The sequence below is a fragment of the Tripterygium wilfordii genome, chromosome 5, assembly GCF_013401445.1.
Source record: "Tripterygium wilfordii isolate XIE 37 chromosome 5, ASM1340144v1, whole genome shotgun sequence".
Lineage (NCBI taxonomy): Eukaryota > Viridiplantae > Streptophyta > Magnoliopsida > Celastrales > Celastraceae > Tripterygium > Tripterygium wilfordii.
The window spans coordinates 540106-566093 of record NC_052236.1 but is presented as its reverse complement, the minus strand read 5'-3'; the positions used below and the strand labels follow the sequence as shown (position 1 = coordinate 566093).

The 25988-nt window shown below is 38.6% G+C and overlaps 4 protein-coding genes and 1 pseudogene across 8 annotated transcripts; 3 read left to right on the top strand and 2 right to left on the bottom strand.

Annotated features, from left to right (window-relative positions):
* LOC119998932 (O-fucosyltransferase 39-like) lies at window positions 1-5403 on the top strand. Of its 5 annotated transcripts, none has more exons than XM_038846410.1 (11): window positions 1-223; window positions 504-678; window positions 2015-2077; window positions 2174-2255; window positions 2410-2480; window positions 2645-2733; window positions 2864-3067; window positions 3419-3689; window positions 4003-4230; window positions 4324-4521; window positions 4800-5403. In XM_038846410.1, the coding sequence occupies exons 2-11, from the start codon at window positions 562-564 to the stop codon at window positions 5013-5015; spliced, it is 1539 nt and encodes a 512-aa protein (XP_038702338.1). In that variant the 5' UTR covers window positions 1-223; window positions 504-561; the 3' UTR covers window positions 5016-5403. The 5 variants fall into 5 exon arrangements, with proteins under 5 accessions (XP_038702338.1, XP_038702334.1, XP_038702337.1 ...); XM_038846406.1 differs by having other exon boundaries at window positions 1-406; XM_038846409.1 differs by having other exon boundaries at window positions 1-406; window positions 491-678.
* Window positions 5404-5699: 296 nt separating this feature from the next.
* Window positions 5700-10852, bottom strand: LOC119998931 (uncharacterized protein At4g38062-like). The gene is made up of 2 exons (XM_038846405.1): window positions 10750-10852; window positions 5700-9686 (listed from the first exon to the last, which is right to left on the bottom strand). The coding sequence occupies exon 2, from the start codon at window positions 9641-9643 to the stop codon at window positions 5768-5770; it is 3876 nt and encodes a 1291-aa protein (XP_038702333.1). The 5' UTR covers window positions 9644-9686; window positions 10750-10852; the 3' UTR covers window positions 5700-5767.
* A 1101-nt stretch (window positions 10853-11953) lies between these two features.
* LOC119999092 (protein NETWORKED 2D-like) lies at window positions 11954-16066 on the top strand. The gene is made up of 2 exons (XM_038846613.1): window positions 11954-12258; window positions 13003-16066. The coding sequence occupies exons 1-2, from the start codon at window positions 12165-12167 to the stop codon at window positions 15858-15860; spliced, it is 2952 nt and encodes a 983-aa protein (XP_038702541.1). The 5' UTR covers window positions 11954-12164; the 3' UTR covers window positions 15861-16066.
* Window positions 16067-17682: 1616 nt separating this feature from the next.
* Window positions 17683-22951, bottom strand: LOC119998132 (annotated as a pseudogene).
* A 161-nt stretch (window positions 22952-23112) lies between these two features.
* Window positions 23113-23642, top strand: LOC119998137 (protein SKIP34-like). Its single transcript, XM_038845367.1, has one exon. The coding sequence runs from the start codon at window positions 23209-23211 to the stop codon at window positions 23482-23484; it is 276 nt and encodes a 91-aa protein (XP_038701295.1). The 5' UTR covers window positions 23113-23208; the 3' UTR covers window positions 23485-23642.
* The last annotated feature ends 2346 nt before the right edge of the window (window positions 23643-25988 follow it).

Genomic DNA, 25988 nt, shown 5'->3' with positions numbered 1-25988 from the left:
ACATTCCAATACTTACCACTCCCATGTAAATCACTGAAACAGCCTTTTGAAGTGTCGGTGCTCACATAAAGCGAAAGCAGAAGCAATCAATGGATCAATGGTTGAAAATACAGACCCCCATCAGATCAGTCCAACCCTTCCAACGGTCTAAATTCACAGAAACCTTAACAGTCTTCATTTTGCTGCAAAGAAAGATTTACAGAGTAATGCCAACACTAATAATGTGATTCCCTCACTTTTCTACTATCTTTTGATTAGCAAGTTTTATTCTTTTTTGGGGCCTTTGAAGAAAAAGACACTGACACCAGAACTTCATTATCAAGCCAACAACGGTTCTTGGTCTACAGGTGTCCATGTGAGATGCCTCAATAACTTTCATCCCCGAAAACAGGAGGAAGAGCTATCTGTCTGTGTGAGAGAGCTGCTTACATTACATGTGAATGCTATTATATTTTTGTTTGCTTCTCTCTTATTTATTTTTTCATTCAAGTTTGCAATACCAGTTTAGTAAAACCCAGGACCCAGATCTGAAGCTGAGCTGAAGTTTCTGTAGTTTGGAGGATGAAGGTCCAGCATCAGAGAACTGGAGCTCTTTCTGGGCTCTTGGTGCTCTTCTTTCCTATTTTCTTACCTGGCTTGTTTAGTCCATTGAGCCATGCTTCTCCTTCTATGCTGTCGGTATGTAGACTCTCTGTTGAATATCGTATCTTTACTTCAATACTTTCGTGATTCTTTTTTTTTTTTCTGGGTTATGACCCGTTTGTGATCCGAGCTCAACAAATATTTTTTCCCGGGAAAATTGAGCTTGGTTGACCTTTCGTTTTCTATTGTGGAAAATAAGGGTTTAGAAAGGTCTTTCTGTTCTATTACTGTTTATGTCTATTCCTGTCTCCGTCCTAGAAATTGTTGGTGACATCTGTGGAAACTGGAAAGGGATCATGTGTGGAATTCAAATCGAGATAATTGGTTGAATGGCATATTTTTGTAGCTTAGGATCTCATGTAAAGTCATAATCTTTGAGTGGATTAGATTGGGTTTCGGTGAGAATTGTTCCAGCTTGGAAGAGTTTACTGCCAATTGCATGGGTATGGTGAGTTGGATTGTTTCAAATGAAATTCTGCGAGAGAAAATGGGTATTTTACAGCGATGCGGCTCGGCTCAGGTGGTACTTCAGAAGCTTTGCACGTGATGCAGGTGGAGAGTTGAGTGGTATAAGGCGGGATTGGATTCAGTTATATTTAAATGCCAATCTTGGCATGTTGATATCAAAACCCAACAAAAAAGTAATTGATAACAAAAGTGGATGCTAGAACTGGTTTTTGCATAGGTTGAAGATCACAGAATATGTTATGGACGCAACTGATTGAGACATTATTGAGATGATCATAGAATGTGAAAGACCGAAGATGATACATATGATAAAGTGCATTAGTACTCCTTGGTAATGTGGTAGTCTTGATTCTATTGTTTATTTGTTTTTCGTCGAGAACCCAGTTGACATTGAAATTCCATGCATAAAACTTAACCTGGAGTTTGCTATATAGGAACTCAGAATTTGATGGGTGTGAAAGTCATGTCTGTTTGAAGCTTGTCATGAAGTATACATATTTTAAAATCATGGTTCTTACGTCATAAACATATAAAGAGAAGTAGCAGGAGGAGGTTTTTACTCGAGATATGATTATATGGTTACTAAGCGAAATTGTGAAGGATAGTTTAAACTAAAATAACTGCACGACCCATGAATTTTTTAGGCCGGAGTTGTGTTCTCCAATATAGTTTCCATTTCTGAGAATGCTCTGAATTTATGTGCGCCCAACAATGCTTTAACTTTGCTACTCTAAAGTTTCTTACATGAATAAGTTACCTTTAGCCTTTAGGGGTTGATTTTACCATCAAATAACTATTTTTTTTCCATGCAGGAGTCTAATGCTTTAGAGTTCCATTCATGGATAATCGCCTTTTAGCTTTAGGGTTGATTTTACCATCAAATAACTTCTTTTTTTCCATGCAGGAGTTGAATGATCCAAAACCCAAGCACTCGTCTCTAATGAATAGTGCTTTGCAACAACAAAGTGTAAGTGGAAGTTCAGATGGCAGTATCTTTTCCAGATCAATATTTGTTTTTGTCAGTGAATTTCTGTGTGTAACTTTCCTGTGTCTTCTCATTCAGTCAAATGAAAAGCAGTCTGATCTATGGACTCCTTTGGCTGACCAAGGATGGAGGCCGTGTGTTGAATCAACAAATGCGCCCAGTGAGTAGAGTTATTTCCAACTTTTATCTTTCTAGTTTTAGCATACTATGCGTTAACAACATGGAGGGAAGTTATAGTAGTCTTGTTTCGTGCTAAATGTAAGCTGTTATTCGTCATACTGTCCTCAAATTAACTTGTCCATAATTTATGGCAGCAACACCACAAGAATCACAAGGATATCTCCAGGTATTTCTTGATGGAGGATTGAATCAGCAGAGAATGGGGGTATGTTCTTGAAGGATTCTATGCATGCAATGTTCTTTAGCATTTAGAAGTTACAACCATGCCAGAATATTGGATTGCTATCTTCTGGGATTAAAATTTTCAATTAGTTGTTCTGTTTTGGAAAGTAAATTCAGTTCATCATATGATAACTGTTATGTCTGCAGATTTGTGATGCTGTTGCTGTTGCTAAAATACTGAATGCAACACTTGTTATTCCACATCTTGAAGTAAACCCTGTTTGGCAAGATTCAAGGTATTTCTGATTTAATAACTCGTTGTTGTCTTTTCTTTATTCTGTTTCTAGGCAAAGGTTTTTTTGCCACTTTCTTTTTCCTGAGGATTTAAGACGGTGGATTATTTTGAAGCTTCATATTTATGTGCAGCTCATTCATGGACATATTCGATGTCGATCACTTTATAGAGACATTAAAAGATAACATAACTATTGTTAGAGAGTTGCCTGATGATTTATCCTGGAGCACAAGGGAGTTTTATGCCGCAGCTATTCGAACGACTAGGATTAAAACGGCACCTGTTCATGCCTCAGCTAACTGGTATATGGAGAATGTCTTGCCTGTACTGCAGAGGTTGGTAGTTAATTGATTTATCATTGTGCTTACAATCCACAGTAAATATTTTAGTTGTATTGTTGTGCCTTCATATTCCCGTCACTTCTGAACTGGTTTAACAACTCTTAGTATCATCTGGGAATTTGCGATAAAATCCTGTGTATTGTGTTAGTCATACCATTTTGTTATTCATACATAATATTAATAACTATTTAACCCTTAGTTGAATTCAGTATGTGTTCGTTGATGTTTCCAGCATATGAATTGGGCATGGGAGGAAAGTGAAAAGTCCACCAATCAATGTTTAGCTCCATATTCTTTATGTACAATCTTTCATGTTACTAATTAGCCATGTTTTATGTGGTCCAGTTACGGGATTGCCGCTATTGCCCCATTCTCTCACCGTTTGGCATTTGACAACTTGCCTATGGACATCCAACTGTTACGCTGTAAAGTTAATTTTCAAGCATTAGTTTTTGTTCCCCACATTAGAGCACTGGGAGATGAACTTGTCAGTCGCCTTCGCTATCCTTCAAACAGCGGTGGAGCACTTGATACTGACCACCTACGAGAAACCACTGATGCTGTTGCCAAACAAGTTCCTCGGAAATTTGTTGCACTGCATCTTCGCTTCGATAAGGTATCACTATTTAGTATTTACCAAGCCGCATGCAATTTATTTTTATTCAATTTGAAACTCTTCAACAAAATCTTAGGAGACAAAGCTCCAATGTGTGTCATGTCATCTCTTCTGAAAATATATTCTATGAATGATTCACATGATATGCGTGCCATCTGTATGCGAGTCTGTCTGCATGTGCCTTATGGGTAATGGGATAGTTCCAATAAATTTGTTGCTTGTCTTTACCCATTATCATGGAGATAACGATTGAGCTTGTTTTTGGCACTCATTTATTTCTTGTTCCCTTTTAGTAACCTTATTAACATCGTAGGATATGGCCGCCCATTCAGCTTGTGATTTTGGTGGGGGCAAAGCTGAAAAACTGGCTCTGGCCAAGTACCGACAATTGATTTGGCAGGGACGAGTCCTAAATTCCCAGTTCACTGATGAAGAGTTAAGAAGTCAGGGACGTTGCCCTTTGACTCCAGAAGAGATTGGATTACTATTGGCAGCTTTGGGCTTTGACAACACAACTCGTCTCTATCTTGCCTCTCACAAGGTCTTATTTAGTATTTGAGTAGAGGGATCGTGTTTATTCTTCTACCATAAGCTACCAAATGGAGATTAATTGAAGAATGGCTGTGTTTTTCAGGTTTATGGTGGGGAAGCTAGGATTTCAACTTTACGCAAGTTGTTTCCACTGATGGAAGATAAAAAAAGCCTTGCTTCTTCAGAAGAACGGACTCGCATTAAAGGCAAGGCTTCTTTGTTAGCTGCAGTTGATTACTATGTTGGCATGCACAGCGACATCTTCATCTCCGCTTCTCCAGGGAACATGCACAACGCGCTGGTAAGCATTCAGGCAGATTTTTAGACACAATCAATTCCCGATGTGCAGGATTACTAATTCTAAACACTAAGTTTAGGAGAATTCAATGACAATTTCTATCGCTGAGAAATTTTTGGATGACCAAAGCATTACCTATACTAGGTATAGGAAAAGTTCCTGCCTTGCCTATCACTGCTTAACTAATAAAAGTTCAGGAAAATTTGACAACAATTCCTAGAGCAAATAAATTTTTTTACCCTTCAATGGTTATATAAGATGAAAGATTTTTGTGGTAACAGGTGGGACATCGAACTTTTGAGAACTTGAAGACAATCAGGCCGAACATGGCACTATTGGGCCAACTCTTCCTGAACAAGAGTATTAGTTGGTCAGATTTCCAGAAGGCAGTGGTTGAAGGCCATGGAAACAGAGAAGGGCAAATCAGGTTAAGGAACCCGAAACAGTCCATATATACATACCCTGCCTCTGATTGTATGTGTCATGTTAAAGGGTGATTTATCAATTATTGAAGTCAAAGGGTGTTTGCCATTTGCCTTGGGCGACAATCTGTATCTCAAGTGGTGGTTCTGCACCTGCACGTATTGTTTGTGGCTCGAGGTATCACAAATAAAAAAATAGCATTCCATTTCTCCTTTGATAGAATCATAGGCATGTTCATGTAACATCTACAGAAGTGAAGCTTTTGAGTGCTGTGATTTATGGAACAAGGTCAAGGATTGTATTTGTTAGTTTATTCTGGATACGTTTAAAGCCACCGGTGAACGTTTGTAGACCTCGACATTGTTGTGATGATGTTGTCACATAGTTGTTCACTACTGTACTTTTGTGTGTAAAATTGTATGTTTAGAATCAAATGTGACATTTCGCTGTCAATATTATTTATAGCTATAGTGCTTATCAAATTGATCTATTTGAGCATAGTTGTTCACTACTCTACCTTTTCGAGGTAAACCATGGCAGCATTGCTGCATCTCCATTGCCTAAGGTGGCAAGCCAGGTAACAAGAATGAAAACCTTGATAACAGGCAGAAATGATAGCCGAAGGGCGAAGGCTGAAAGCTAACAGACAAGCTTAGACCAGCGGATGACAAACTACAAAGACACAGCATTACAAAAAATGCATAAGAATAAATGGATCTTATTGTCGTAGAAAATGCATATTTTTACAGGCATGAAAGAGTAGACACTCCATGCTCCAGATTGCATGGCAAAGTTCTGAAAGAGTAGTTGGGATAAGTAACTTTTTTCACCTGTTGCAGTTATAATTCAGCTCTCTTAATGGTGTTCTTCCCTCAGGAATCACCTCAAATTTCTTCAGTGGGGATGAAGGGTGAGACGTCGCATCCTCTTTCACGATGTCAAATAATCTATAATCATCTTGTGAGACTACATCTGAACCATTTTTGTTCATAGATTCTGACATCCTTCCCAACATTCCCATTAGTTTCACATCTTCAATGGATAGCTTACTGATTCTGTCTCCTAGCCCCTCAATAAAAAGAAAAAGGTTTTCCCTTTCTGACAACAACTCCATAACATCTTCATGTAACTTTTGTTTTTCATCCCTGAGCTCATTGATCAAGGCATCTGATGCTCTCAGCTTTGACTCCATTTGATTTGCCAAATTCTTTATTTCTGTTTCTTTTTCCGCAACTTCAGCTTCAATCTGCAATGCTTGCTGCTTTGCATGAGATAACAAATTTTCCTGCAATTCAAGCTTCTGTTGTATGTGATAGATGTCAAATGGTCTATAATCACCTTGTGAGATCACATCGGAACCATTTTTGTCCAGAGACTCTGAAATCCTTCCCAACATTCCCATCAGTTTCACATCTTCAATGGATAGATTACTGATTCTGTCTCCTAGCCCCTCAATAAAACACAAAAGGTTTTCCCTTTCTGACAACAACTCCATAACAACTTCATGTAACTTCTGTTTTTCATCCCTGAGCTCATTGATTAAGGCATCTGATGCTCTCAGCTTTGACTCCATATGATTTGCCAAATTAATTATTTCTGTTTCTTTTTCCTCAACTTCTGCTTCAATCTGCAACGCTTGCTGTTTTGAATGAGATAACAAATTTTCCTGCAATACAAGCTTCTGTTGTATGTGACAGATGTCATCTTTCAGCTCTACAATTATCATCAGCCTTTTCTCTTCAATTTCTAGTTGAGCCAAAATTTTAGTGGCAGTAATCTTTTCCCATGCTTCATGTACCATATCAATCTCCATCTGCTTCTCAGCAAGCTGTGAAGAGAAAGAAATCAATCTTTTATTGAATTTTTGTTCTAATGACTTTACAAGCTGCAACAGATCATCTAGTTTCTTGTGTTTGCCTTCAACAAGCAGGATGTATTTTTCTATCTCATCCTCAAAAATTCTCTCTGCTGTTATCTGCGCAAACACCAAGCCCTCGAATTCTCTTCTTAATGACTCCTGCTCCAGCCACCCTATCTCTTTCTGGAAAGCCTCTACGATCTTGTCCTTCTCTCTCATTTTTTGAAGAAAGTTCTCTTTCTCTGACACAAGAGACAATGTTTTCATCACTGGTGTAGAACCGTTATCTTCCAGTCCTTCTATTTCAATCTTTTGCTCCAATAACACAATCTGCGGATTGAGATTTTCTATTTCAATGTCGTCATCTTCTAACATATGGATAAGGCCCTCCTTCTCTTTCTTAGCGGTCTCCCCATCCACTATTTGAGCAAGAAGAGAGGCTTCCAATTCCTTCCATAATTCCTGATTATCTTCAAGGTCATCTTTAAGACGTTGAGCAATAGACTTCCATATCCATCGTTCAAATTCAATTTCATGTGCTGCACAAAGCCTCTCATCCAGTTCGCAGTTTGCTCTGTCTAAAGCATCATTAACTTCTCCAAGTTTCTTGTTTGAGTCACTTTTTATTTGCAAAACCTGTTCTTCTAGCTGAAGCTTATACCTGGAGGACTCCTCAAGCATTTCCCTGTAACTCTCAAGCTCTTTCTGCATCAGGCACAACTGGTCTTCAATAAACTCCAAGGATTCAACCCTCCTCAATAAAGAAGATGTCTTTCCATATTCTTCAGTCAATTCAGAATTTGCCACGTTCAAGGCATCAGAAACTTCAATAAGTTTCATTTTTGAGTCACTTTCAATCTGCAAGACATGCTCTTCTAAGGACTTGATCCTGGTTAGCAAACATGCTGTCTTTTTGCGCTCTTCAGCCAATTGAGAGGTTGCCGTGTCTAATGTCTCCGTAACTTCTCCAAGTTTCTCTTTGAAGTTACTGTCCATCAGCAAAATTTTCTCTTCTAATAAAACTTGAGACCTGGATGATTCCTCAAGCTTTTCTCTGCACTTCTCTAGCTCTTTATGCAACAAGTCTCGCTCATCCTCAATGATAAATAAGGACTCAATCCTCTCTGATAAAGCTGCCACCTTCTCCCGTTCTTCAATCAATTCTGAATTTGCCACGTCCAAGGACTCGCAAGCACCTTGTAGTTTCTCTTTTAAGCCGATTTCTGCCTGTACATATTGTTCTTTTAGAAGAAATTGACACTTTGATGATTCCTCAAGCATGTCCTTGTACCTCTCAAGCTCCTTCTGCATTAGGAGTTGCTGCTCTTCAACGAGATCCAAGCACTCAACTCTCTTCAATAGATCAGCTGCTTTCTCACGTTCTTCCTCTATATTTGCCAAGGCTTTAGACAAACAAAGGTTCTTCATTTCCAGTTCCTTCATCAATATGGAAGCATTTTTCTCTTCCTCTCTGTCTCGAATTTTAATTTCAGTCTCAACAGTTTGGAAGTTCAATTGCGCCTCAGAAATGCCTGATTTGAACACCAGTAACATTACCAAAATCTCTTCATTTTGCAACTTTAACTGCATTATTGAAGAATTACATCTTTCCAAATCCTTAATGAGTTCTTTAATTGTTGCATCTTTACTTTCTAACTCAGACCTGCAGTCATTCAGCTCCGCATATGCTTTGTCCAGCTGAGACCTCCATTCAGCTTCTTTAGCTCTAAGATTTGCAGAACAACCTCCGTGCATCTGTTCCAGGTTTTTGAACCTGTTTCGCAGCTTACCCACAGAAGAAGAATTCCCCACTTCATGTATACCAGCTTCTTGAAGTTCTCTAAGGGATTCCAGCAGCTCTAGCTTTTCTTGCTCCAGCTTCCCTGCTCGGTATTCCATTTCTTTGTGAAATGTTTCTTTTGTGTCCAGTGAATATCTTAGAGCAGCAATTTCTTTGTCTCTCTGGGCAGTCAGGAATTCCAGTTGTGACTTAGCATCCTGGTACTCGGTTAAAACACTCTCAAAGCGTGTTTTAAATTCAGAAAGTTCAATTTCCAGGTATTTTCTCCCACTCTCTTCATGAGCTAGGGCTTGGTGGCACATCTTTAACTGGCTTTGAAGGTCTTCTGAGATTCTGGTCTGAGAATCTAAGCTTGACTGCAGTGAACTAATCTCTTCAACCAATTTCCGTCTTTCCCGCTCCCACTCTTTCTTGCTTGTCATGAACTGATCCCGAAGCTTTTCATGAGCATCTTCCAAATGCTGGAACTGCTCCTTCTTCCATTTTAGTTGGTCCTCAAGCTTCTGGTTTTCTTCTTCTAATTTGACTAGCGCGTCATCTCTTGCTCTCAGTTCTTCGGATGCTTTTGCTTTTTTCTCTGCTTCGAGACACTTCTTCTCTGAAACTGATAGAACCCTTTTCAGGCCTTCAATCTCTGTCATACACACATGAATCTTTTGCTCCAGATCTATGTTCTTCTCATTTGCCTCATCTAAAGCCAATAGCAGCCCTTTATTTTCCTCTTTCCATTTTCGGTATTTCTCTTCATATTCAGCTCTAAGGTTATCATTTGCAGCATTCAGATGTTTGGTAATAGACTCCCTTTCGTTCAATCTGCACTTAAGATCATTATTTATCTGCTTCAATTCTGATATTTCTTCTGCCTTCTCATTTAGTTCATCATTCTGCTTCTCAATTTTCAAACTCACTTCCTTGATTTTAATGAGCTGCTCATTCTGCATGTTCTTCAAATTTTTGGAAAGTTCTAATTTTCTTTTCAGATCTGCCATGAGGTTCTCAATCTCGGCTTTATCTTCATCTAGCTCTTCGCAGACCTTATCCATTTTTCTGGTTCTTTTCTCGCCAAATATAAGCGTCAAAGCAAACCTGCTTGCAAGCAAAGCACACCGACATGTTATATATGCTTTTCAATACAATTTAGTCATTTATACGATTGATTATTGGACAATTAAAGCATTCTAAAATAAAAAGTACTAGGTAGTTCATGAAATTCCAAAACAATTTCTGTGAAGTATATTCAGACTAAATTGTCTAAGCTCCTATAGTTGAAAACTTGAAATGATTACTGTAATGGGTATTGGTGTACTCTTCTTAAACTTTTTTACATTCTACAGAATCTCAAATTTAGAACAAACTGAAGAAGTTGATGTTAGAACATGTAATATACTCACCAAATGTATGCTCAGAAATAACAGAAGCACCAACGACCTTTTCTAGAATCAACAAACAAAAAAGAATAATTTTCATTTCTTTCCATAAAATCATTTTAAAGCACATACAATGGAAAACAAACCATCTAGAGAGATGGAGAAGTATCTGAAAAAATAAGATCAACAGAAAACCTCCACTTGATACGATAAAAAAGAACCCGAATATAACTAGAAGAAGACAAAAATGTTCCAAAAACTTCAGAGATTTCACTACTTACAGTTTTATTTCAAAATTTTGATTCAAGGACCACAAACCAGTAAAGAAGAATCCGAGATAGTGCAGTGCTTATCGTACATATTTGTTGAGACAGTAAAGTTTACACATCTAACTAAACTGAGTTTTCAATTTCTATTCTCTTTCGACATTTTCAGCACAACCAAGAAGATTTCCAACTTGTAGAGTCCCAAAAAGCTCAGAACTTAGATGTACTGTCAATGTTCAATTTTCAGAGAAAATTATAAACCCTAGGTACATGTAAATCGAGATAAAAGAAATAGAGAAAAACAAAATTACCAGATGCAGATGTCTCAATACAATACAATACAATAATCAAACGAACGAGGAAAAAAAACCAAAATAAAACTAATACTCCGTATTTTTCCACCAGGGAAAAAAAAGAGCCTGTTGTGAGATGTGAAAAACTTTCCTTCAGTTTCTTGCAATTTCTCAGCAACCAAACAGAGAAACGAAAAAGAAAAGGACTAGCACAGAAAGGTACCTGGTTTTAGGATTGCATATATGCTATCAAGAGGACTCCACTGCTATTGATCTCTGGTTCTGGTAGCGAGAGAAAGGAGGCGAGTGAAGATGAGAGAAAGAAATATAAAAGAGAGCCGTTAAGAGATCGAGGGCTGTCGAGATTTTAAATTTGAATGACGGTGACTTGACGCCGCAATTGGTAAAGTGTGACGCCGTTAGTATTGGATGCACCCTTTTTTAACGGAATCGTTAGGCTGGGCTTAGATTTGGGCTGTTATGGTATGTAAGATTTGGGTTAGTCTTAGCCCATTAATAACCTATGGCTATGAGAGACAGGTTTCGTTGGGCCTGGGCTTGGGCCGGCACCGTAACTTATTCAGACAGATATTCAGTTCAAATCAGTAAATTAAGCATATAATAAACATAGCCGAGTAATGTTATAGACTTCTAAAATAAAACTCTCAGTTTATCCACGAATCTATGTGACATGTAAAATAACCTTGATTATACACATACATGTAAGGCTCAATTAATATCCAACGTTTCACATTGATTGGGGATGAAATGTGGGTTATAATTTGAAAAGTCTAAAACATTATTCATAGAACGTCAATATATAATCTTTATACTCAAAATTTCCACATGTCAAAAAAGCTAGTAAATTATACATAAAATTTCAATGCTCAATGCGTGACCATATATGTATTATTTACAATGATAATCGAACTCAAAAACTTCCGAATTGATATCAAAACTTGATGACATCATATATAATGTAAGAATCCAAATTTTTTACGCAAACTATGTTTTCCAGTTATTATTCCAATGAAATTAATGGATACATTACAGCAAATAACAATCATGCCTAAACCTTGGTTGTGGCCACTCTTTTTTATCACTGATTTTCTTCTTATTTATTAAAAGGAGATGTAGATTGGATCCAAATGTCGGGTTGTCGATTGCTTAATCAACTATTATTCCTTAATTAATTTCATATTTATACCCAAATCAAATACATAATAAAGAGCAAGAAAGGTAAAAGTCGGGCTCACAAGGCAAAAAGTTTGACGACCACGTGTTTGGATCTCATTGGCTAGAACTTTCTTCCTTCCTAAGGAAAAAGGAAGAAGGAAGGTGCCAAGAATCACACAGTGAATCCTGGCGAAGTTTGCTCCCCTCCATCATCTCATAATTAGCAAAAAAGTGAAAGAAATAAAGAAGAAAAGAAAATATTGGTATGTTGCACGTTTGATCTCGAAGCCCTTTTTGTGTGTCTGTCAAAACTATACTTTTTTTTTCTTCTCTATTTGATTCCTGTTCAATAGAGAGAGAAGAAAACAAACATAAGAGAGAGAGGTTTGGATCTTTTGATGAAGCAATAAGAGAATATCAGTCGAGTTTTATTGTTGGAAGGGAGGAAAAGGAAGATCAAAGATGTTGCAGAGAGCTGCAAGCAATGCATATTCATGGTGGTGGGCAAGCCACATCAGGACCAAACAGTCAAAATGGATGGAGCAAAACCTTCAAGGTACTTCTTTTATGGCTTTTTCTAATCATCCAACAACTGGGTTTTGGATTGGATCTATATTATATGTTTCATGTTTTCCAATTGAGTTGGAATGAATCATCATGGGTGGATCTTGTTTCTGTAAAATCAATACAAAGCACATTTGTTTTGATGAAGAATATCATATATGGTATTACTCTAGAGAAATCAGAGCATGCTTTTCAGGACATTGGTGAGAGGTTTAATGGAAGATATTGTGATTAAATTATGGATTGGTTGTTGAATGCTTTATGTAAAACACAATGTTTATGTTTGCAACCAATCTGTTATTTCCCTGTGAATCTGAATGAAGGTCCTATCTATTTAGTGTTAAATAGAATTTGAATGTCCCTAAAGTCTCTGATTCCAATTTGGCAAAGAATTTGAAATAGTGTCAAACCCTGTTCATATACTACCTCACTTGGTTAAATCTCTAGGCTTAAGGTGGATGACGCTAAGATCGAGAGTTCAAACCAACTAGAAGTATTTCCATCTGGGTTTTCTGGTTTCGTGAGCTGACCCATTTCCGGAGAGGGGTTAGGACCCCAATTTCTCCCTCATTGGGCTTTGGTCTAGTCTTAGTGGTGCGGGCTGTTATGGACCCGAGGTTTACTCCCCTCTGCTGTTCGAACACATGCTGGGTTGGGTAGTTCCTCGGTCACCTAAAAAAAAAAGGTGTATTGATACTTAATTAAGTTCCTCACTACATAAACATATGAATTGCAGATATGGAGGAAAAGGTGCACAATATGCTTAAACTGATAGAAGAAGATGGAGACTCCTTTGCCAAGAGAGCAGAAATGTACTACAAAAAGAGGCCAGAGCTGATACATTTTGTGGAAGAATTTTATCGAGCTTATCGAGCTTTGGCTGAACGATATGATCATATTTCCACAGAGCTGCAGAATGCCAACAATACCATTGCTTCTGTTTTTCCAGAACAAGTGCAGTTTGCAATGGAAGAAGAGGATGAGGAATCATCAATACCTAGGTTTCCAAAGAAGCCTCCAGAGGTCTCAAAAGCCAATATTCCAAAGGTTCCAAAGAATCCTATCAAAGATTTGAAGAGCGCCATTGCATCTGCTACAAAGAAAATGCAGCCTAAGAAGCCGGCAAAAACAGCATCTGCTCATGCTGTTCACAAGTCCGGTTTGAGCAAGCCCGAGGCGCTTGAGGAGATTGACAAGCTTCAGAAACAAATTCTGGCACTTCAGACAGTGAAAGAGTTTACAAAGAGCTCTTATGAGAGTGGGCTTGCAAGGTACTGGGAAACTGAGAACCAAATTATGGAAATGCAAGAAAGAATTTGCAGTTTGCAGGATGAGTTTGGTGCAGGCATGGTCATTGAGGATGAAGAAGCCCGGACTATGATGGCAGCAGCAGCTCTGAAATCATGCCAAGAAATGTTGGCTCAGTTGCAAGAGAAACAAGCAAGATCAACCGAGGAAGCACAAGTGGAGCGTGGAAAGATTAAGAATGTCTGCGAGAAGTTTGAGTCTCTCAAAATCGAGTATGGTCAGATTGCGGAGAAAAGACCATCTGCAGAAAATAAAGCTAAGCAAGCAGTGGAAGAGGTGAGAAGTGTAAACGACCAAGAGCAGACTGATGCACAAGAGAAGGACTTGGAACTGTTAAGAGAGAAAATTAAGGAACACTTTGAAATTGGTTCTAATGCATCTCTCACTGTAACAGAACTAGCGGAGAAGATTGATGAGGTTGTGAACAAGGTGATCAGCCTAGAAAGTGCAATCTCTTCACAGACAGCTCTCATACAAAGATTACGAACAGAGACAAATGACCTTCAATCCCATATTCAGACCTTGGAGGCTGATAAGGCAACATTGGTCAATGGCAGAAATGATATGAGCAATAAGCTGAAGGAGATGGAAGAAAAGTTGCACAAGCTTCAGGCTCTGAACCAGAATGTCGAAGATCAGGAAAACAATCTACAAACTCATTTTACTGAAGCAGAATGCAATCTCAGCCACCTTTCTGAGAAACTGCATAGTGTGAAGCCAGATGAGGAGCTTGAGAATTCGGTTCCACCACGAAGAGTAGATGACGCTTCCGCAGTCAAATCAAAAGAACAGGGAAGCACTGTGAATCCTGGTGATGATTTCAAAAAACAGGCAGATAAGAAGCCACACGAGGTGCTCAAGACTTCACAGCCTTCAGAAAAAGAAGAGGAAACCCGCACTGAAGTTGGACTGCCAAAACAGTCTGCTGAAGAAGAATTGAAATTGAACCACCACTATGGTTCTGACAATGCTACAGATATTGTCAAAATGGAGGAAGAAAATAAAAAAGATTGCGATATTGGAAACTCTGACGGGACCTTAGAAGAAGATGTAAATCAATCCAGGACGAAGAATGACCCTGAAAATCTTTCAGAGGCATTTGAAGACCCGAAACTGCCAGAAGTCATTGATAAACAAGTTTTGCCTCAGAAAATGGATAATCTTCTCACAGTTGAAGCACAGGAAGAGGCAATAAAGCGAGAGGATGAGCCGAACTGGAAGGAGTTGTATATGAATGGTATGGAGAATAGAGAAAAGGTTCTGTTGACAGAGTATACCACAGTTCTTCGCAATTATAAGGATGTCAAGAAGAAGCTGAGCGAGGGAGAGAAGAAACCCGAAGCAGACAAGAAACCTGGGGACGCACTCTTTGATATGATGTTGCAGCTAAAAGAAATGAAGAGTGCCAATACCAAGAAGGATGAACAGATACAATTACTACGTCAGAAGCTGACCCTTCTACAAGCTGGCTTGGGTGATGATAGCTTGTCTGATGATCGATCTGAGAAACCAACGGAGAGAGACTTGACAGAAGACATTGATGTGATTCTAGTAGAACAACCTGTGACTTCAGAAATTGAAGACAGGTTTCGGATAAACATCGATGAACTCCTCGAGCAAAACTTGGATTTCTGGCTAAGGTTCAGCACTTCGTTCCATGAGATACAAAAATTCGATACTGAGGTGAAAGACTTGCAGGGTGAGATATCAAAGCTTCAGGAGAAACGAAAGAAGCAAGAAGGAAGCAGTGCCGCAAAATATTCTCTCACATCAGATGTTCGGCCACTATACAAGCACTTGAGACAAATACAGACTGAACTAACACTCTGGCTGGAGAAAAGTGTGCTCTTGAAGGATGAACTCGAGAGCAGATTCTCATCTTTGTGTGAAATTCAGGAAGAAATAACAAAGGCTTTGAAGACAAGTGCTGAAGATGATGACTTCAAGTTCACAAGTTATCAAGCTGCAAAGTTTCAAGGTGAAGTTTTGAACATGAAGCAAGAGAACAACAAAGTTGCTGAAGAATTGCAGGCAGGTTTGGATCACATCACAAATCTCCAACTAGAAGTTGAAAAGACTATGGAAAATTCGAGCGAGGAATTTGGGCTTTCCGGATCAAAGAATCACCAAAATATCCAGCTCGAACATTCAGACAGTAAATCCAGAGTTCCTTTGCGGTCATTTATTTTCGGTGTGAGAGCAAAAAAGCAGAAGAATTCGATCTTCTCCCGCATGCATCCTGCCTTGCATAGGAAATACAATGGTTTCAGATCAGGACTTCATTAGATTGTTTCACCATGTGTTTATTTATCTACAATTTACTTTTCAAGTAGTTTCTCTTATTCTTTTTTATTTTTTGATGGTATATTAAAAGAAGCCAGAACCTTCTCCGTTCTCCTTTTCATTTTTGAACAGTGAAGGATACATTTTGTGTGTTGTAAAGATTTTTATAGTTTGATATTCTTAACACAACAATCCATTCCAGTTTTGCATTTTTGGTTTTTGTTTTCCTGGATTCTGTTTCAATTTCAAATCCACTGGAGCTCTAAGTTTGCAACTTTGCGTTGTTTCGTCATTCAACAAGAAAATGAGTTTGACATGGTTTTTTCTTTATGTTGCACTTATCCTATAGAGTTTCCATAGAAATTTTCTTGCTTCTATTCTGTCTATTGCTCTATAAATGGAAACTATATATTTAGGATGAGACAACAAGCTGTCATTGTGCAAGCAGACAATTCACAGAGACGATGGGTCATGCACCGAAAGTCTTAAACTGCCTTAGCTTTTGAAGGCCTTGAAACCTTCTTTTTTAATGCAGTAGGTGAAAAACCCATAAACTAATCCATCACCAAAAAATCACAGAAACTACTTACAACTTTGATTTGATTATCTTTAGACCAATCTACAGACACATTGGAGCCATCTTTCTCAACTGAAGCAAGAAATCCATCAATGCAGTCCAGTCCTTGAACCTCAGCTTCACATTAGGTTCAGTCTCCAACCATTGTCATGCTGAAGGGTTTGATTAGAAAGACATCATCACAACATAAAGATTCAGAAAAAAAGAAGCAAATAGAGACACGAACCTGGAACTAGTCTTGCTTCCTCTCAACCTCTGTATCAGAAGCACAGTGATGAGGATAAGGACGTTCAGGAATATCTGGATGAAAGCTCTGGCAAACCTGACCGACTCGCCAACCATTTCAGAGATCTGCTTATCGGGGCTGTTGCGGAGCCTACATAGAGAAGGATTGTATGAGAGAACAGAAACAGAGAGGGAGACTTGTGTTGGGTTGGGACTTGGGAGTGTTGTGACTTGTGAGGGAGGGAAAATTACCAAATTGCCAACACCGACGGGGCAGAAGCCATTGACAACGTCAACGAGGACAAGGCCAGTATTGACATCTCGATCCAGAGCCAGGTGATTCTTGCTCTATTGGGAGCTCGCTCTTCAACAATTGAATCGTCATTCGTCTGCGACCACCATCTTCTTCCATTCTAGTTTTGTTTTTTTTTTTGGCACTCATTCCCAGCGGCAAAATCTTAAACCGTGAATTAAGGATGCTTCTATTATTGCATTATTATTGTCTATCATAAAGTTTAGACACGTTATATAGAGTCACGTAAATCAACCACTTCCATCGTAGCCTAGTAGTTTGTGAATCTTTATAGAGTCAAATTATATGGATTCCTAAGTTCAATTTCCACTAGAAACACATTCGGACACAACATATTCTGACGCCCTGTATTCGATTTGCACTAAAAACAACACACTCGGACATCCTGAGTTCGATTCTCAAGAGAAACGATTCTCTGTGCAATATTAGCTAGTTGACAGAACGAATTCTGATATATTCTATCCGAGCAACATTTTTAAACTCCCAATGACCAAAAAATGTAATATTTGTACATTGGGAAACTTTGTAACAAACCTATAACCCCCACCTTCAAAGGAGTTTGAATTCCGATGTCGTCAGACATATTTTGAACCCAAAATTGTGGACTGTTTAGCATTCCCTCCAGCAACGTCATATATTCATTGTCAACACAGGAGCAAGTGCTCTCGGCCCAATACTGAATCCACACACCTAAGTCGGCAAGAATCATGTAACACAGACCATTCATATGATACTTCATCCATGTTAAGGAAAACACTAAATATTTCCTCAATAGCTGAAGTGCATTAGCTAGACTAATATACACTTTCCATGATGCTTGTTTTTATAGATGGGTTACCTGTCTCTACCAAGCCCCTGATTGCGTGTTAAATACAAAATTGGTGTAGACCTGATGCGATTAATCATTTGCTCATGTTGTCATCTCGAGGAAGCATAATACCCATGAACCCAAGCAAACTGGAAGCAGGACCAGGTTGTCCTTGTTGCGAAGAAAATGAATCGAGAAGACTCTTCACCAGGTTCAGATCGACATCGACCGGCCTAATGTCCTCATCCATATCTTCTGTAGCAGTAGATGTTCCCTGCATGATATATGGCAGAAAGAAATAATGCAAGGCATTCGAGCAACAAATTTTGAATAAATTGATAAATTTATTGAATCACACATAAACTACTGCCAGGCATGCCTTTATATCTTTTTCGGTCTTTGTTCATCATGGTCAAATCCAAACAGATGATTCCAAAATAACAATTAACTGTACTGCTTTTTAACAACAAAAAAATGGATAACAATGCATAAGATGAAATAATAATACTGGTCATATGGAGGCCACTCCATATGATGCAAAAGACAATAATATTACCTGGTTTTTCTGCAAGGAATGGTCACCGGCACGAACAAAACTTTTCTCAAGAGAGGTGTTCTTCAGTTCCTTCTTAAGAGCATCAGAATAGGTGTGCATGAAAGTCTCCTCTCCATCCTCATTATCACTCCCATCTTCTGACTCATCTAGTAATGACAATAATGAAGATATGGAATAAAAATAGGGTGGGACAGAGCATTGCATCTATGTCAATAGGAATCTCATCAGCAAATTAAAGAGACCAATAAGTAATTGCCCAAATCTATTCAGGTCCAGCCTGTAAGGAGCATTCACATGCTCTATTAGCAAGTAACTTGCTATCAGCATCCTTATTTTCAAGAATATATAGAGCCCTCAAGAGACCAATTTTATAGAAAAACAATTATGGAGAACTTCTCAAGAGAGAGGTGATGCGGCAGTGGTAGTACCGCAGTAGCAGCAGTAGTAGTTGTTGTGAGTGTTACAATGGTTGTGGTGGTGGTCAGGTGGCGGTTTTTTCATTATCACCAATTATAGTAGTACGTAGAACCAGGAGCCCAACAGAGATGAAGATAGCATATGTTTGTTTGTGTTCCCAACTTCTTTTTAAAGAAAGGCACATTCAAGTTTTGCTATGAATCAAAATAGAAAACATCACTCTAAGCAAAAATAAACAGACTCACCAAAATCCATGTCAGATGAAGAACCTTCTTCGTCAACATCATTGTCTGAATCTTCACACTCATAGTGCCTCATAGCTAATTCCATGTCTTTGAAAAAGCGATCCACATCAAGGTCCACTTCTTCCAGATTCCTTGATAAGAGAAGCAGCAAAAACGTCATGTGTAGTTGAGCTATCAGCTGACATCCACATTACTATAAAATAAATCTCTAAAACCATAGAGTTAAAAGTACAGCTATATAAAAAGGAAATAATTCTCCCACCGCAGCCAAAAAAAAATGCTAGCTTAGTCGATCTGCAAAGGGAAGTATTTTTAATGAGAAAATGTGAATGAAAATTTATAAATCCACATCTAAGGATCAAGGGTAAACTACAAATTGAAGCATGCGTTCTAATTTACAATGTGCAACTCAATGCCACTTCTGCAATTAAGTTGAGAATCCTTATGTATTTGCAATTTGATCAAATTGTTGTTATAAATGAAAATGAAATCATGTAGTGCCCTACATTTAGAAGAAACCTATAGGCTACAAGTCTGAGAGATGGATCCCTATCCTTCTTAAAGCAGTTAAATGTAACTTTGTTGATTCAATTTACCGGATCAATAACAAACGTGGCTGATCTCAGGAAACATCATGCATGACTGCCTTGCAAGTTGCAACTAGTGGAGTGGAAAATTTTCCCTGGAACATAGTCAGGAAAGCTGGCATCCTATCAAGAGTTTAGTTTTCAGCTGGAATGCAGCCTAGGAAGCCATCGTCACTGCTGACACGCTTAAAAGGAGAGGATTGCCCTATGTTAGCTGGTGGTACAAGTGAATAAATAATAGGGAGGAAATCAATCACCGAATGCTGCACTGTGTAGTAGACACAGAGACTTGGAGTCAACTGGGTCAAGCCAAGGAATGTATACGAGAGACCTTCTCAGGTGATACATGTGCATAAATAATAGGGAGGAAATCAACCACCTAATGCTGCACTGTGTATTGGACAGAGACTTGGAATCAACTGGGTCAAGCCAAGGAATGTACGAGAGACCTTCTAAGGTGTTTAAGAGATGACTGTCCAGAAAAAAAATTATAAAAAAAAGTGTGGGTGCTGATGATATTTCATTTCATTATGTGTTTTGGAATCATTGGACAGAAAGGAATAGAAGATGTTCCGAGAATTAAGAAGGTGACGCATCAAAATTAAGCGAAAGAGAAGGAAGATTATCCATCTCCAATGCGTCATGATATTAAGTACATCTATAATGGAACAGTTCATAAAGTTACAATCATGTTTCAAGGTTAAATCATTCAGACCGCACATCTATACTAAAAATCTCAACTCCAGGATTCTAAAATAACACAAAATAAACATTTTTGCAATTTAAATGTTACATACATATAAATTATTACATTATTACAAGTGAATATGTGGCCTATTGATTGATTTGCAGTGGTGCAACCTAGTGGCCAAAGGTTCAATTATTGGAAACAACCTCTTCACATATTATGTGGGATAACGTCTACGTATATCATGCTTGTACCTAACCCCGCCACTGCAGGAGCCTTGTGCACGGGAATTGTTTATCTTTTGTAAGATTCCCACTAATAACCAGAGTGAAAATCACTTGACCAAACCAGACTGATAAGTGATAACCATCCCAATATTACATGGGAATTATTTAGAGTCAGATTTCAATTTAAATATTTTTAAAAAATCATAAGAACCAAAAGCAAACAATGCATGCTTGACATTCATTAGCACAACACAGAAGATTTACTTAAAATAGGTGTTGGACAAACAAATAACATAAAGCTAAATCCTACAACAAAAATTGGTCTGTTAAAATTTCTAGCCCCTTAGACAATTTTTCTCCCCATACACGTCAAAGAGAAGTAGAAACAAACGATATATGCTTTAAATATGAAGAATAATTGCACATAAAAAATCTGCACTAATTTCGACAATAATACAATATATGAGAATGGCATGCCAATTAACAGGTAGAAAGGTAAGATGGATATATAGGTGCTCTAACCTTTCTACTGGAACTTCAGCTCACTTGTAGCTTGATACCTTGCCAACGAATTTCTGCATAGTTTTTGCTATTTCATCCAGACCAAAATCACCATAATTCAAACTGGATGCAGGACAAGAATCTTGTGGTTTTTTCAACCCCTGTTTCTTTCTATGCTTTGAATTGTAAAGTTCCATTTCCTTTTGTCTCTCCTGAAGAGCAGAATTCAGCTCATCCTCTCCACCATAAAGCCAAGCATCATCATCAGGAGGAGGAACCTCCTGACCCCTAAAATCTTCAGCTGAATAGGGTAATGCAAGAATTTCATCAATGCGTCTCACTGGCGCACTCAACATTTCACTGCAACAGTAATATTCAGTAAGACCATGATTAGTTTGCAAGTATAGGAATATGAATACAATTAGACCCCACCAAAATTTTCAACCAGATTACAGAGTAAGCATCTGGCTTCCCCATATTTCCCAGCTAAAATATACCAAAATATAAAATGTTGGACAAAGATTATCCTAGTATATAAAGAACAGATATTAAATAAATTCTCACATTACATTTGATATCGATTTCTTAGTCAGTTTTTTTTTTTTTTTTTTCCCCAAATACTGTAATCCTGAAACCAGTTTTAATAGCCATTATTCCTCTAACCTCAAGCATTGTATCCAAATGGGATTGCCCTTACAATAGTCTGAAAGCTACTGATATAAAGAACATAAAAAACTAACAATTGCATTGAAGGTAGAAAGTAGCAAAGTACAGAAACCCAACGCTAGATCAACAAAGAAAGTGATACATTGTCCTGGCAAATGAAGAACTATTCCTGTAATACTCCTCTGCGTTCTCCATCAACCTCCTGTGCTCTTTTGACCCTGGTAGCAACCCCTCAAAGTATCCACCCTTTTCTAAGAACTCCTTATACTTCTGCTAAGTGCTCCCCTTCCCTTCTCTTTTGCTGGTACATCATCTCCAACCCACAAGCAATTTTCATTCCCAGCTCTGCCTCCAAATAAGCTGACTTGTCCTCGCGCATGCTTGGCATTGGATAACACTTTGGCGCCTGAAAATTCTACTGTACTAACTGTGCGTACATAGCCCTTGACATCCTCACCGCCACGCACACCAGCTCCTTCTCTCTACCTCCACTCAAAAACCTTTCCATTGTAGCAGCATACTTCATTGTGTCAATATCTCTATCATAAAATGCCTCCACCGCAAGCGAAATCAAGCAGGGTTCGTGCTTCAATACCTGCGCCACCGAGGCTGGAACCCTAACTCTAACCTGATGCATATTTCTCCTGGCTCTCTCTGGATACTCAGCAATTCGATTCTTCACCACTTGCTGAACCTCATCCGCCGCGCATGACTCCTCGCAATTGATCAAAAACTTCAACGCGTCCACCAAGTTAGGGCTCGGCAACCGCTTTCGAGGAATAATATGAAGGTCTACACGTCGAATAAACACGGGATTCTGGCTGTTTTCGAGGTTAATCCAGCGAGGTATGTAAAAAGCAGCTTCGATTAACCACTCGTCTTCCAAGTTGTCACCGAAGCGGAGCTTGCCGTGGAGGTGTGGAGGACGGGAGGGAGTGTGAGAGGAGGAGCAGATGCAAGAAGCGGAGGTGGAGAGGGAGAGAGAGAAGGGCTCGTGCTGCCAAATATAGGAAGATGTGTTCAACGATATAGTGTGTAGGATTTGGAGGTGAAGGGAATGAAGACAGGAAGAGACATCGGTGGCGGAAGAGGAGACGAAGGAGTCCTGGAAGATTGCGAAGAAAACAGTAACATTGGAAGACGCGAGTGTTTCTGGGAGAACATGGAGGCCTCCGGATCAGGTGTTGACGTCGCCATGGTTGGTTCTTGCGCTGCTTCTGCTCGGCATGGTTGGTTCAAGACTTCAAGGCAACTTAAACGACCTCGTTTCGAAAAGCAACCGCCACATGGAAGTCGAAACGGCGCGCGAGGTTTTTTTCTTTTTCTTTTTCTTTTTCCTAAACAAAAACTAATCAGATCATAACTTATCACTGATCCAACGTTCCAGATTGATCTATCAGACCCCAATTTTCTAGTTCAGGCCCCACCGACTTGTTCCCAGACTCCACACCCCCAAGAAATACACCATTTCCTGCTTTCCTCCAAGCCCATTTCAAATCTGCTGTGATCGTTTCCACTTCTCGGCCAATCCGTTCTCGAGAATGTGTTATGGTCACCATCGTTCCTTGTCACCTGACCGGCGAAGCCCATTACAGGGCCACCGGTTCCTAAATGACAACGCACCCGTGGTAGAGGATCTAAGGGGCCGGCTTGCTGAGACCGAAGCTCGGCTCGAGCGTGCGAGGGCCCGGGAAGCCGAGCTCAGCCTCCGCCTCGATGAGATGAAGCGCTTCGTCGCTGTGATGGAGATCCTCGAGTCCTACCTTAAGCGCCGGTTTCGCGAGCAGGAAGAATACGTGACCCGCATCTTCTCCTAGTGGTTTCATTCTCGGTGATTTCAACAGATACTTCCACTGTTAATATGTCTTTTTTTTACTGCTATTTGTGTGTTGCCTATATTGCTTTACAATGATTATATGTAGTTACTGTGAAATTATGGAATATCAGGAATTTTAAGCTTTTGTTTTTGTGTTTTTGTTTGGTGATTGTTGTTCTAGGTTTTTTGTTAGTTCAATTTCACTTCTAAATTTATAATTATTGAAAGGCACTCAATGGGTATTTTAATTTGTAAATAAATTCTTATAATATGTGAAATAGTTTGGAGTTCCGAGTTCCCTACTGAAGTCTGTTGGGCACTGAATCTCATTCAATCATATTGCTAAATTATGGTCATATTAATCTATTAGAATTCATTTCCTTGTTTATTTGATTCAAGTCTCTTTCTTGGATTAAGTTACGTGGCTCTGATCTTTGTTGGGATTGTAGCTTGTTTACTGCCAAATGTGATTGTTGGATGAATTTAGGAGTTATGTACTGAATGTTTTACGATGTTCTGATGCTAGGCTTGAGGTTGGATGGCAGGGAACATTTTGTGATTGGAAATAGATGTTGGCAAATGAATAAGCAATTATGTAAAGGTATTGCCGCCCTGAGTCCAAGGGAACTGAGAGTCCGAATGCATTTTTTTATCTGATCGAATACTGTGTTAGTCTTAATAAATATTGTGGCTGTGATGATGTGAAAGTCACAATTTCTTCATGTTAATAGATATTTGTTATGTACTGAACGCATTTGTATTTCGCGTTAAAAGAAAAAGATTCTTGTTCTGGAATTGTTGTTGTAGTGTTTTGACTGCTTAGAGTGGAGCGCTATTATTGAATTTTTCACCTGAGCTTTAGATTTTGTGAAATCATTGTAAAGATATTGTCACTTGTTGAGTGTCTTGTTGGTTGGGAATAGGCTTTGATGATAATGGTTGAGTGTTTTGTTGCATGTTTAGTATGTGAATGTCATGTGCTCAGTGGAACAAAACTTTCTAGTTCATGATGCCTGAGGTGATCCAGAAAAAGAAAAATAGTGGAATTCAACTTATGTAATTTTGGTTGCATAGTCATTGTGGGTAACTCAAGGATTATAGTTCTCTATATTGTGAGCCAATGAAGGAAGTAGTTGATTTAGTGTAGTTAATAAATTTAGTCATAGAAGTGGCCGCTTAATTTTTATGATTGTTTTCTTTGATGGCTTGGTGTTGTCCTGATAAGATTAGATTAGGGAAGCATAATTTATCTCTACATATGTTATCTTTAATGGTCTGAATAATAGGCAAGTAAGAGCATATTTACGGAATGTTATGTGCACTGTAAGAGGTGTAGTATTATATTGTAGCATTATGTTTCTTTCGATGTAGTGATGCGAGGGAACAGATAGTGCTCACTTCCACAACACCCGTATATGGGGTTGATATCAAGTTAGAAGACGGATGGTATAAATGCATCGGACTATTTGAAAACGAGACTCTTCTTGATAATCTTTTAAGCAATACGAAATAACATCACGATTTAGGTTATAGGTCTATTATCTGCAATGGAATGGAGTTTGAGCTTGCCTAGCTCACCAGCTCAGCACTGGAAATGATTTTGACCAGTGACTATTTCCAGTTTCACTGCAAAAATATGTAGCAATGTTTGGTGTTTATGTTGTTGTTTGCTAGGTTAGTATGGTTAGCATTTTTCATAATTAGATAATAATTATTTGCTCATCTCTGGAGCATTTACCCTCAGTAATTCTGAAACTATATGGTAATCTCAAATTTGTCTGATTTTCTGAATGTTGAAATGAATTAACAACTTTTTATAATTTGAAGTTAGCTTTTGTGTTCGGCTTTAGACAAGAAACAAAGGGGAGAATAAAATATATAGTTGTATTGCATGGAAGATTAGCTTCTGGAACTAAATTCTACAGTTGATTGTGGTATTGTTTAAGGGGCCTAAAGTAAGTTATTTTGAGCTGGGAGGGGGTGGAGGGTACGCATTTGTTAATTAAATTTACTACTTTGTTTTCGAAGTATTGAGGAGAATCAGACTACTTATGATATTTGATTTTCTGTTATGGTATCACATCTCCTGTTACCAGAATTAGGAGAGCCAAATATCAAGTTGAAGTAAAAAATTGGTCATTGCTTAGGTATCTGTCTTAGGGTTATCATGAATAGCTGAACATGTTATTGCATACATTTGTCTCATACAATATGGGGATGGTGAGAAGGGATAAACTGTTACATCCCTGAGGGGGTATAATTGGAGATGCCATTTTTTCTGGCACAGAAGTTCCTATCAAAATGGGGATGCCCTACTTTTGGGTGCAGTTTGAACTATTGATCTATGTAATTGGAAGTAACCAATTAGGTTTTGTCCAAAACCTAGAAATTGATCCCTGATCCAATTTGAGTACCTTTACATGGTGAATCATCAATTTAATTTGTTTACTGCAACATTTTTGTGGTGTGTGCAATACATTTTCTGCCCATGTTTTCTTACAATTC